At 39.5% G+C, this 13318-nt stretch overlaps 1 protein-coding gene and 1 long non-coding RNA gene across 7 annotated transcripts; one reads left to right on the top strand and one right to left on the bottom strand.

The window, feature by feature from the left end:
• Window positions 1-59: 59 nt before the first annotated feature.
• Window positions 60-8259, bottom strand: LOC125003484. 3 transcript variants are annotated; one of them, XR_007112216.1, is made up of 5 exons: window positions 8112-8259; window positions 7780-7944; window positions 1899-2069; window positions 667-818; window positions 60-571 (listed from the first exon to the last, which is right to left on the bottom strand). It is a non-coding gene; the product is annotated as an uncharacterized LOC125003484 (long non-coding RNA). The 3 variants fall into 3 exon arrangements; XR_007112215.1 differs by having other exon boundaries at window positions 671-818; XR_007112214.1 differs by having other exon boundaries at window positions 60-818.
• On the top strand, window positions 3663-12752 carry rnf11a (ring finger protein 11a). 4 transcript variants are annotated; one of them, XM_047577438.1, is made up of 4 exons: window positions 3722-4464; window positions 8508-8582; window positions 10745-10917; window positions 11131-12752. In XM_047577438.1, the coding sequence occupies exons 1-4, from the start codon at window positions 4186-4188 to the stop codon at window positions 11300-11302; spliced, it is 699 nt and encodes a 232-aa protein (XP_047433394.1). In that variant the 5' UTR covers window positions 3722-4185; the 3' UTR covers window positions 11303-12752. The 4 variants fall into 4 exon arrangements, with proteins under 4 accessions (XP_047433397.1, XP_047433394.1, XP_047433395.1 ...); XM_047577441.1 differs by lacking the exon at window positions 11131-12752 and having other exon boundaries at window positions 3663-4464; window positions 8508-8628; window positions 10745-10868; XM_047577439.1 differs by lacking the exon at window positions 3722-4464 and having other exon boundaries at window positions 8447-8582.
• Window positions 12753-13318: the final 566 nt, after the last annotated feature.

The following is a 13318-nucleotide window of genomic DNA, read 5'->3' as shown; positions in this document are numbered from 1 at the left end:
GTTTATATCTATATGTTATGGAAATTGTTATTGAATAACTGCTGAGAGTAAACCAAAAGTTGTCAGTGTAGTTTTATTCTTGCAAGAAGAGAGAAGTTCAACAAGTGTGTAACAGTGTACAGTCTGTACAGACACAGAAACTCAGTAGATACATAGAAATCATCCCATCAGGAGACTGGCTGTTGGCACAAAATGAGCTGGAGAAAACATTGTATGAAATGGGAATTCTGCAGTATCCCAACTGTCACTGGGTGAGAGTCAGGGAGACAGAGATGGCCAATTTAGGAGCGGAGGTTGCGTACCGGGAGTACCTGGAGAGAACCCATGCTGACACAGGGAGAAGATGCATGAAAGGCCCCAACATATTTATTATGATTAGATCACATCTTTGTTTGTAATTGTTCTTATGAGGGTGAACTGCATTTGTTTTTTGATATTTAGTGTGCTAATACACAAAAATGTGGTGGTGAATATATTAACATATCAACTGCTTAGTTGTTAAATGTTTCATGACAGTTGGTCCTCTTCAGGCTTGTCCATCTGAATGAAATCTTTCAACACAGGGCCAGTGCTGGAAATGAAAAATAATTAACCACCTCCCAAAGACAAATATTTGTTTTCGATTGTAAATGGAAACTAATGTGATAAATGAAAAATAATATCTACCTACACTCTAATTAACTCTTGTTGGGTGCAGGGTCTGTTTCCTGTTGTGGATGGCATGGCTCTCCATGGTCAGAAAGATTGTCTTCTTGTCCTTGTGATGGTGGAGACTGGAGTCCATTTTGCTCTGACAACAATGAGGAATCTGATGCACCCTGGATGTAAGAGATTGTATCGTTATACAGGGTTCCTACATATTTTTGAGAAAAAGACACTACTCTTTGTATTTTTCTAGTACAGATCTCTAGATGTTTAGTACGTCAATACATGGTTTTAATATCCATGTGTTAACTTGTATGTTAACATTATGACTGTGTATAGTTTTATGATGACAAATTATTGCCAGAAGACTGCAACTTTAGGTTGTGTGGTTCTTCCAAATCTAATTCAATGCATAGGTTTTCATTAAAACTGCTTTATTATTTTATCTGAACATACTGAATAGGCGATATCCCTTAGCCTCTTTTCTTTAAAGAATAATCTGGAAATTAGTCATATAAAATGACACAAAATGACTGAAATTTCACTGCATCTGTGCAACCTTGTCTTTTTATGGTGAGCACAGACACATGACACAGGTGTGGTATTCCTTGTGTCAAAAAGTTTCTGATATCCATTGTATCTGATATCATTTCTGCATGGCTGCATTTTCAGAGTATTTCACTGGGAAAATAGTTGGGATAAAAATAAAGTGGATTCACTCCATCTAATTTTAATTTTTAGCGAAGGATTTTCCATTGAAATGAATGTGACGGGTGAAAAAAGGAGCGAAAAAGAGAGTTTTTCAAAGGTCTACTGCTCAAGCATACTTTCACCCAGAGACTTCATGTAAACTTTAAAATGTAGACACGAGTTTTGTGGGTTAACTGTGCTAACTGTGCTAAATGTAGGCTGGCCGTGCTAAATGTGGGCTAAGTGTGCCAAATGTAGGTTAACTGTGCTAAATGTAGGCTAAGTGTGCTAAATGTAGGCCAACTTTGCTAAATGTGGATTAAGTGTGGTAACTGTGGTAAATGTGGGTTAAGTGTGCTAACAGTGGTAAATGTGTGTTAACTGCGCTAACTGTGCTAAATGTAGGCAAAGTGTGCTAACTCCTACGTTAACAGAGACGGTACCGCCGGCAGTAGCTCCCAGTGATCCTTTCAAAATTTTCCAGAAGGAATTTTCTAGTTTCCATTCTTATCCAGGCTGGAAACTGTGGACGCTAATATAGTTCTGCCTGAAGAGAAACTTACCTGAGAGTCATGCGGAGCCTCTGAAGAACCTCCAGTCTCCTGGATGGGTGGGCTCTCTTTAGAATTCCAAGGAATTGCAGCATATCCAGGGCGCGGTGGAGAACTGTTTTTAGAAGTCCAGTGTTGACTTAATGAAGGAGGCGGTGGAGGAAAAGGGATCTGTCCTGGCATCTTTTAGATATAGGAAGGAAAAGTATTCATTGATATGTTGTTTATATTGTCTGTGTTTGTTACTCACTATATTTTAACTCTTTTACTTCTCTTGTGCACTTGGCTATGAATGTAAGGAAATTACCTATGTGTTTATATCCAGGGTGTTTATGTGTATATATATGTGGGTGTTCAAATATGTATTTTGTCGAAGGGCTGTTGAAGTGCAGGTGGAAAGACACAGTAACTGAAACAAACGTGTACTTGACCAAAAAATGCAAAATGCATTCTGGGAGACCCCAAGAGTTACTAAGAACACCATTTGGGTAGTGACTGTTGATGTTTCACTAGTCCACAAGAATACAAGTACAGAGAAGAATGCATATAGAGGAACACTCCAGAGAAACCCTGGGGGAGGGAAGGACATGAGAATCCATAAAACTGTTTGATTGGATGCAAAATTAGGACCCCCACAAAACAACTGGTACTGGGCAAGACCAATTTAATAAGTAGACTTAAACATTGCATTTGATTTTAAAGGGACTTTAACAATGTGCTATTTTTGTAGACTGCTCCAGCCAAGTCACTGACTCAGTGCTACAGGAACACTCATTGGCAGATGCACATTGACCCATACTTTCTATTATTAGTTTCATGGTTGTTTGTTTTGTTTTGAACCTTGGATTGAGGAAACTATTATCATTATTATTATTTTTTTAGAGGGTATGCACGTGACGTCACAGCTAATATAAATCTCCATGGTTACAGCCATTGAGTGGCAAAATGTGATAGTTGAACAAAGAGATTAGGATTAGGACGCAGGATTAGCACACGGTTTAGCGAAGTAACTTCATAGTTAATCCTGGGTTTCCGGTATCACGAAGCTGGATTCATTCTTATCGAGCTACCTTACCATGGTAACTTACTCTAAACGGCAAATCTGCTTCGGGTCAGGATAACTGTCAGGGTTTATCTGAATCCGATAAAAGGCTCCACCCACTGGCCAATCAGCTGTTCGGGAAGGAATCACGTGCCCTTTCATTGAAGACCCGATTGAGATTGGAGCCCAAATCGCGAGAAGAGCGTTACGGCTTGAACGCATCTTCCAGGAGATAACCAACTGAAGAGGATATTTTAGCCAGATGAAACGATGTTTTTGTGCTTGTTTTTTTTTTTTATCTGCTTCCAAGTTCTTTTTACTCCAGAGGGGTTACATCTGGACACTAATTGTCATACTCGCGATTCATCTATGCAGCGCAGTGAGTGGGTTTCGTGGCTTGTTAAATGTAAACTAATTAAGACACTGATGTGTAGTTTACGCATTTATGCAATCTGCAATCCTTTACCGTGCCTTATGGCGTATCTTCAATGCAGCCGCAGTGTTTGACTTTTCGAGATTTCGAGTGAGATTTAATTTTTCTTCTTCATATTTGAGGAGAATCCGTCTTTGCTCATTTTTGCTGACGGATCAGCGCTCATGATTGTGATTGGTCTGCTGCCTTGGAACCCGCCCTTATACGTGCGCTTTCACCGATTCTCAACAAGATAAACCTGGATGAGTTAGCGAGTTGATAACTAGCGTCGTGATACCGTTTATCCAGATCGTCACTGTTCTGGATTAGTTCAACTGGATAAATTAGAGTAAAGCCGGATAAATTGAGCTGGCTTCGTAATACAGGCTTCTGGTGTTCGACTGACTATGCCAAAAGATCTGACAAGCAGTCCGACATATATTTTCACAGATATCTCCGACTGTCAAAGAAAAGGCAAGTAAAATGGATCGCTGCATTACGAAGAAACAACTGGAATCCAAGCACAGAAACCTGGTGTTGTGGTTCTCATTTAGTGTCAGGTAATAGTAATTTCAGATGTATTTTTGATGAAGCCACACCTAAGTTACATCTTAAGTTACATTCTGGAGGACCATCAGATAAGTTTATCCATGTTGTTTTAGTGTAGTTACAGCCGACAGTAAATATTTCGGTTCCAACTAGGGATGTCACGATTACTCGATTTCACAATTAATCGCGGTATTAAGCGCTATGATTAATTGATCATGAAGTTTCCTAAATACAGTCAGAAAATATTATGCCGGAACCATAAATAAGGGCAACTCAAACGGAACGAAAACAAAGTTATGCAACACCCACGTGTTGCTTTGTTTTGGTCCCAGCAAGTTGCGGATGAGAAGCATGCGTATGGGGAAAATGTCAGTAGAGTTATTCTCGCGACCAAATGCGTTAAATCAGCCGTCTGGGAATATTTTGGATACAGGAAAAACAGCCAGGGCGTCGTTTTTGAGGACGGCTTGCCAGCATGTAAATCATGTTATAAAAATTGGAAAGGAGGAGGAAACACATCTAATATGTTTGACCACCTGCGGGAGAACTACCCGACTTCGTATGCCAAGATAAAGGTAAATACACACTAAACTTAAAATACGTATAAAAAAAAAAAAAAAAAAAAAAAAAAATTCTAATGTTGCATTGAATTAGTAGGGAATTAAATGTTAGCGTGTCATTTGCAATTAATTGTGTACGAGTACGACGCGGGGTCGCCTTTCAGTGGCCTTTCAGAGTGGTCGATCGTTTTTTTTGTTTGTTTTGTTTGTTTTTGTCGTCGTCGTACAGTCTCAGTGTCAGTGTCTGTGCAGTGACCTGTAAAAAAACAAACACCGTGTAGTCAAGGTCCTTAGCATTACCTCCTTTTGCTTTCTCCCATATTTGCATAAACGGTGGGCTTGTACTTCCGGCTCGATCCAGTGCTTGAACACTTGTGCTTCTAGTCCGTTTCATGGTTTACTAATTTGTTTATGTCATTGTAATTTAAATGAATTAAAATAAATTAAATTAATTTTAAACTAGACAAATGATTAAAGCGATTAAAAATCAACTTAAATATCTGGTACAGATGACAATTGATGGCTTCTACTGGGGGATTCATGATTTCTCCTATAAAAATACATACTTAAATATACAAATGCAAATATTGGGTCATATAATTAGTAATATATTTACATGTTGGCATCAAAAGATAGAAATAAAGGAGACTTTAAGACCTTCAAGGACTGTTCATGTGATTTTACATATGAATAGAGTTGTGAAATCAATCAACGTATGTTAATACGTTGATTCTAAGGAAAACTGTAATCGTGACATCCCTAGTTCCAACAATAAAACAAAAAAGGTAATATTTGTGATCACTCTTCGTCATCTTTTAAACGTTCAGTCGGACGCTAAGTTATAGTATTGCAGAGGTGGGACCAAGCCATTGCTTTGCAAGTGATAAGCCTCAAGTCTTTGCCCTCAATTCCCGAGTCAAGTCCAAAGTCAATATATTTACACAGATCATGTATGCTTCTGTATTTATTTATTAAAACAAGCGCAACTGAAATTGCAGGGGAAAAAAAACAGTGCTGACATTGCACTTCCTAATTGCACTATTAACGAGTAATTTTTAACATTTAACTCATATTTTGCAGAATATTCCTCAACCACTCCTTTACAGAATAAACACATTTGAAAAAACAAGTGTAAATGTAATTATTTATACAAAAGTGCTAACATTGTATTTCCATGCCATATTGCATTTTAACTAGTTCCATAGCAGTTTCTGTCCTACCCTGTACTTTGATATCGTCTGTGTGTGTGTGTGTGTGTGTGTGTGTGTGTGTGTGTGTACACGTGAGAGACATAACAAATACATGAACATAACAATGAATAGGGGTTTGGCCTTTTATATGTCAGGGCCCTATTCTGCATTGCATTTGCAAAAGACCAAATGGGCCAAAAGTCTGTCAGTCATTTCTGCATGATGGGGCCGTAGTATGATGCCACTATGGCTAAAAACTCTGCAATGAAAGCAGGCACTGCCAAAACTTTAATGGCCACCTGGAACAGTGAAGGAAGAGTCTTCATGTTCAGTGCCCAGAACAAAAGGGCGTTCTGTCCTTCAGCTATGTCAAGGTAGTGACTTAGCAGTAGTGCTGGAGTAGTCCCAACATCCTTCTTCTGTCTCTTATGGTATGCAGCAAACAGCCTCCTTCTCTAAAGTCCTCTTGTTCTTCTTCATCAACAAGAGGCACAGGTTGCTCAGTCTCTGCAGCATCTTGCAGGATCAATTCTGGCAAAACACGTAAAAAACAATAGCAGAAACAAAAGAGTCCTTATTACCATTTGTGTTGGTGATGCAGTCTGTTAGACTGAAATACTTAATTCTTGTTGCAGTCAATTAGATCAGATTATGAGGGAAAAGGTTACATTAGACTCAGCAACATTTACCTTTAACTTGCTGTGCGGATGGGGACAGCAGCTAAACGTATTTAAGCCACCTAAAAGAGGCAAACTTAATAAAAATCAATATCAGTTTAAGTGTAAGCCATATAAAGAATATTTTCTTCACTTTACCTTTCCGTCAAGACAGCCCATTCTATAAAGAAACTAGTTACATCGCTTGTTAATTCACTGTCTCCAGCCCACCAGCAATTTTACCTTGCAGCTCGTAGACCAACAACTCACGTTTGTTGCGAGTTAAACTTGCTGTTTTTTTCAATGGATTCTGGTTTACTGGAGAGTGAGAACAACGAACAGTTTAACTTAGTTTTTCTGTAGGAAAAGTCCACCTGACAGCAAGCTAAAACAGTGCACATATTCTTAATATAGTGTACATTTTAACTGACCTTGATTTTGTAAGGTTTGTCTTTTTGTAGGTGGCTAAAATACGCGCTGCAGCTGACCCGCTGTCTACTGTGAATGATACATTGACTAACGTTATGTATGTACCTCATACAACCCTGGTTTAAAAAAAATCACTTAAGCAGTGGACGCAACAGATTACCGTGTTTGCAATGTAACAGTGAGTTTACGGCCTCACCAATTTAACTACACAGCAAAGAAAAGTTACTTAAGGTTAGGTAATACACGTTAGGTTACCAAAACTTACCGTTCTTTGTGCAACTTCAAATGTCGAACGAAGTTGTTGCGTCTCCGTCTGTAATCTTCCACCCGCATGTTTTGCATACTGCAATCCGTTTTTTGTTGACCAACTCATAGTTTTTTTATACCCGAACGGAACTATCTTTGGTATCATTTTCTCCCGAAACGGCGCGTTGTTTGACAGTTCATCTTCATTGATTGTCCTGCAATTTGACTGGATGGATGCTGTCGGATCAAAACAACGTGGATCTAATTTGATTGGATGTTGTGCCGACAGCACATACACACACAGCCGCACACATATACACAATGAACGATACAGAGCGTTCCGTTTTACATTCTTTTTCATCTTTGGGTTTTGGGGAAAGTAGCAAGTCTTGTCAAGTCAAAAGGCTCAAGTCGAAGTGAAGTCACTGATGTTAAAGTTCAAGTCGAGTTGGAAGTCACTTTACATTTTGTCTAGTCGAGTCTAAAGTCATCAAATTCATGACTCGAGTCCAAGTCATGTAACTCGAGTCCACACCTCTGCAGTATTGTATGGCTAACGTTGTTTCTCAGTAAAGGTCTTAGCGTTAGCATCTTTTACAGTGACGTCAATGCATATCCTCTATTAATATCAGAAAAACATTGCATAAACCCATAATGTGTGATTTTAAGCCCGTTTGCCTTCGCTGCATGAACTTTTATATTTCAACCCCCCAAGTACAAACATTATCAACCGATTATTCCGTTAGGTTTGTTTAATGTACCAACGTGACAGCGTTAATAGAATGATATCCGCTACCTCTTCTTCTTACCATTCCTCTGTCCTTTGAGCCTTAGCAAAACGAGACAAATCAGAAAGACAGCCAAGTTCTCCGGCGGATAACACTCCCTTATTCAGATTCAAGGTAGCCTGGCTGCTACCATACACCGCCAGTCTCCGTAGATTGTTTGGGATGACTCGGATATCCGGTACAATCCTTCAAAGTAAAAACAGTTAAGAGTAACAAAAACATTTTCTTGTTAAAAAGGTTCCTGGGAGTATCTGTTTAATTGCATTGGCGTATCTCTGGGATTTAGACACATTTAACATTCAAAAATGTTTGCTAATTGTATTTTATTTTTTTTTCCCAATGAGCATACTCACCAGAGGCGGAAATGAAATATTGGGCTAACTTCCTGGTGACAATATTTCCGACTTCTTTTGTAAACAATATATACGGATGGACGCAACAAAAACACTGCTTTGACTGATAATTAAATTTTGCGTCACTGGTTGTTGTACCACCAGCCGTCGAATAATTCAGTATTGGGCATTTATTCCGCCCCGAGAGAGTGACGTCTTTTCTGCTGTCGCTTGTCTGTCAATCTCCTCGCGGGATGTCAACAAAGTGTCAGCTAAAAGCTAGCCAGCTTAACTAACGTCAATCCGCGTGGTTCACTGCAGTTTTCGTTGCAGCTTGCCAATTGTTTTTCACCCCTAGAGAGAAGTGGACTCTCTCATGGTGGTCTCAGTTCAATGGGGAACTGTCTGTTTTCACAGGGTGCGGATGACTTGTCGCTGCTGAACGAGTCCGAGGGGGGCAGTCTACCCGGAGAGCCCCCGCCGCCTTACCAGGTGAACAGCCCGGCTCTCAAGTCCAGTATAGTCCGAGGATTTAAGAGTATGTCGACGCAGTGATTTCTCCATGCCATTACCAAGTCTAAATTATAATGGGGGTCACTTTATAAGTTGGACTCACGGCATAGGATATTTAAAAATGCATTTATTATATAAACCCTATATACTGTAATAAAATGTAAACCTCAGATCTACTGGCAGTCCACTGCACTTGCTTTACTAGGGAGTTCTTAAAGTGTTGTGAAAAGGACAAGCATTGAAAGCAAGGTCAGTTTAATAAATATCCTCAGAAATGCAGTGTTGCTATGAATAAATCATTAAATTAGGGAAGTTTGAGGGCTAAGAAACATTTGAAGGCACAATTAATGGCATTTGAATTGTAAAGAAACTAGTTAGATTTTACACTGCTTCTAGTCCAATTTAAGATTTGTGGCTTGGAGCATGTTAATACTTTTGTATAAAAGGTCAGATTTCATTGAGTTTCCATTGAAGAGAGAGTGTGAGGACACCTGTAGACCTCCTGCAGAAACATGCCACAGCCTCTGGATTGCATTTTTGTCTATGTGCATTCACATGGTAGCTACAAAATGAAGAAGAAAAAATTTAATGGTCATTGCACACAAGTTACAACAAAATTTAGTTTGGCAGCAATCTGTAGTAGCAGGTTGATATCAGACATTTAAAGGTAATAAATCTATTAAAAATATATTAATATAAAATAGATCATAACATCTCTGTCTGCAAGTAGGGAGTGCATTAACATTCCTTCAGCAGCCTTTTCACAGCCATGAGGAAAAAGCTGTGCTTAAGTCTGTTGGTGCTGGCCCTCATGACTCTGTGTCTACCAGACGGGTGGCTGCTGATCAAAGAGTGTCCTGGGTGAGTGGGGTCTCTACACATCTTTGTGGCTCGTTGGAGACCGCTCGAGTAGATCTTGTCCAGATGTGGACGTGGGGAGTCTACGACCCAGTCGGTCGTCTTGATGACCTGTTGCAGCTGTCTTTTCTCTGCTGCGGTGCAGCTAGCATACCACACCGTACAACCATGGGTTAGCACACTCTCTATGGTGCAACTGCAAAAGTTCTTCAGAAGAGGTGGAGGGAGTTTGTTCTTCCTCAGCATCCTCAGAAAAAAGAGATCATTGTGTACCTTTTTAATAATGTTGATAGTGTTCACTGTCCAGCCCGTGTCCTCTGAGATGTGCAGACTGAGGAACTTGAAGTCTGTGACCTGCTCCACCACCTCTCTGTGACTTGTGTGCTACACTGTCCTCAACCTCCTAAAATCAATGATGATGTTGTTGGTCAAGCACAGAGGTGTCCACAGGGGAGGGGGTTTTGTGGTGCTCCTTGTAATCTGTAATATTCTGGATGCCTTGCCACGTTGAGCGGAGATTGTTTCCTCTTTGTATTTTAACTTTGCAGGCTTGATGTCTCTGTTCAGGTCCACTCTAGCCTTCCTATAGGCTTCCCTGTCTCCTTCCCTGGCCAGTAGCAGATCTCTGACCATGGAGTTGAACCAGAGCTTGTTGTTAGCAAATGTTTTAACCTGTCTACTGGTGGTTACGTTGTCTATGCAAAAGTTGACATATTCTGGCATAGAGGACTTGTACGCATCAACATCTCCCACACAGTGTCTTCAGCAGTCAAAGACAATGTTGCCTGCTCAGTCCAACGCTGCACTGTGTTATATAAAACACACAGCCTTGCAAAAACCTCTTGAAGACCAAATAAGATAAAGGAGTGCTGACTGTCTTGACTACAACCTCATTTAACCTTTATGGGACACTTTAAGACTGATAAGGTAAAGTATTCCTGATACCACAAGAAACTCTGGAACGTTGGCAGACCATGCTGGGAGCACATGTTATCACATGTTGCACAAACCATGCAGTCCATGCCAGCTTTAGGGCCGAACTGTTAAAGCAAAAAGATGGGCATACCAAATGCTATAATGTAGTTACATTATATTCTAAAAGATTAAACTTTTCTCTCAAATAGTTAAGCATGTAGTACTATTTGTTGTGCCATATATCTTAAATACATAACAAATGCAAACATAGTGGTATCTTCTGTAGTGCCTTTAGACTTCAGTAAATCACTCTTTCACCAGGGCTTGCTTCATAGATGGCACAATTGTTTTTCTGTTCCTTTTTTCAGGAGCACACCCAGCCAGTGCCAGTGTACCATCCCAACCCAGGTGAGAGTCGTCTTGCCAGCCAGCTCACTGAAGAAGAGCAGATCCGCATCGCCCAGCGCATTGGACTCATCCAGCACCTTCCCAGAGGCATCTTTGACCCGGGCTCTGACCCCTCTGACAAGAAAGTTAAAGAGTGAGTCTGAAATTATGGCCCAATGGTGAATCATGAAGATTTAGTTTTTAAAGTGATACTTTTGTTTAGTCCTATTTTGTGATTCTTCACTAGGTCAGTTATAGCTCTCTCTACATTCACAAGTGTTCTGCAAAAAATTAATGGTTCCATAAACCAAAAAACAAAGTTGTCATGGTCTACACGTGTTTGAAAATCAGTTTCTTTCCCCTACAGGTGTGTGATCTGCATGCTAGATTTTGAGTATGGTGATCCCATTCGGTTCTTGCCTTGCCTTCACATCTACCACATGGATTGCATTGACCCCTGGCTGATGCGCTCCTTCACCTGTCCTTCCTGCATGGAGCCAGTAGACGCAGCCCTGCTGTCTACATACGAAACCATCTGAGCAGCCTCTGGTGGCTTCTAGTGCCTAAACATAACTGCACCTTTTTAGCCAAAACTGCTAGGTAACCAATGTGATGTTACATTATGCAGATATTTGCAGGGTGTTTGCAGACAGAGTTCAAAAACTGGGCCCTACAGTACATTGTGTCCATCGGTAAAATATTTGGGTTTGGAAATTCTTTGCCTTTTGCAAAAGAACAGTGAAGAAGCTGTATAAGTAGCATAATATTACAGCAAATTAATGTCAAGTGATTGTATGACAGATTTTTATGGTAATCTGTGTGGTTTACTTCCCTAATGTGCAGTATGTTACGTAAGTGGAGACAATGTGGGGAATTCAGTCTTTGTCAGAATTTCTGCTGAAAAAAGGCAATGAAGTTACTGTGTTGTTGAAATGAATCCATGAACTGGAATGTCACAGAAACACAGACCTTCCTCCTGAAATGCAATTATTAAGACAGAAAAGAATAACATACATTTGTATGAACAAAGTTATACTGTGACCATTCACAATCTGAATCAGATAAAATGGCAACTGTTCAGTTTCTTACCCTATTTTGAAGATTAATTTGTTTTTGTACCTAGTTTTACTTTGAAGCTGCTTTTATAAATGTGAATCAGTTTTTGCCTTTCCACAATATGTACCCTCTTCTTTGCTGTGCCTTGGATATATGCTCTGTTTTATGTTTGAAAATCAGTCCTTAGAGTGTCATTGTCATGGTATACTGCCAGTAACATTTACAAAGATAAAGAATGCCTGCAATTTCCCTTAAAACACATTTGGGGATAACCTTCACACAAAACTTTGTAGCGTGTAGATTTTGTGGGTGTTTTGAGGATATAGTGGGTACAGATTTGCATGTCATGATTACATGTGAATGAATTCAATTGTAGTTGCATCTCTTTTCTAGTTTGAAGCTGTTGGATTGTATTTTGTGTCAAGGGTCTTCTTTGAGCAAGTAATGCATTTCCAAAGCTCATGGGTCTGCTAAGACAAAATGCTTTAGATTTATTTCTTAGTGTTGTACTCTCTGGTACTACTGTATAGCACAAACAAGTCAATGTCAAAAGAGAAGCTACAGCAGTAGAAAGGAATGTATCTTGAATGTAAAGCCTATTTTCATCTCTTAAAGATTTGGACTATGTAAGTGACAATAAGAGGATATCTCTGATTTACTGTGCACTAACTGTGCCTTTTAAGGTCGAGGTAAGCCAACTCCTGTGAAGTACAATCATTTCTGACTTTACTTTTGTTCATCTTTAGTTGTCCTCTAGGAGTAGACAGATACCAGCATGTGGTGATTTATGTCGACATTAAACCATCAAGGGTGATGCCAGAAATTTGCTCTGGTTGCTATGAACAACAGTCATGTTCCCTTTTAATTTATGTGTGATGTTGGTGCACAGATCTTCTTCTCATTAACCATAATAAAAGTGGGTACCAAATCTTATATGTGTAATGCTTCCTTTATCTTTTATGTGTGTTTAAACCAAAAAGGGGATGATTATAAGTAATCATAGTATTTGTACCTACATTATGTCATTGTGTTCCCATCCAAAGAGAAAGACATTTTAAATATTTATTATAAAGTTATATGATCTACAAGGACAATTTATTTCCAGTGACTGACTGATTAAGTGATTATGGACATGGAATTGACCACAGTAAACAATGATAAGAAGATTTTTAAACATTTTAAGCAATCATTTAAATCTGTCGTCCTGTGCAGTGGGTAAAAATGGACTGAGATGTGCATTTGCCTTATTCCTGCTGTGTTAGCCAGATGAAGGCTAAAATAGGCATGTTGTACCAACAAATTAGTTCATACAAACAGAATCCAAGCCTCTTAGGGCCGAGGGCAAATGAACAATGGGCTCATGATAGAGTGCCAGAACATTAGTGGAAAAGTCCACCACCTGGACTCTTGTTAATAGCAGTGTCATACCTATCAACAGAAAACAGCATACAATAATACTAAATCACAGAGACTATGCTTGTAGTATATGTTCCTCCTCC

Source organism: Mugil cephalus, chromosome 2 (assembly GCF_022458985.1).
Source record: "Mugil cephalus isolate CIBA_MC_2020 chromosome 2, CIBA_Mcephalus_1.1, whole genome shotgun sequence".
Classification (NCBI taxonomy): Eukaryota; Metazoa; Chordata; class Actinopteri; order Mugiliformes; family Mugilidae; genus Mugil; species Mugil cephalus.
This window is presented reverse-complemented; position numbering and strand designations above follow the sequence as displayed.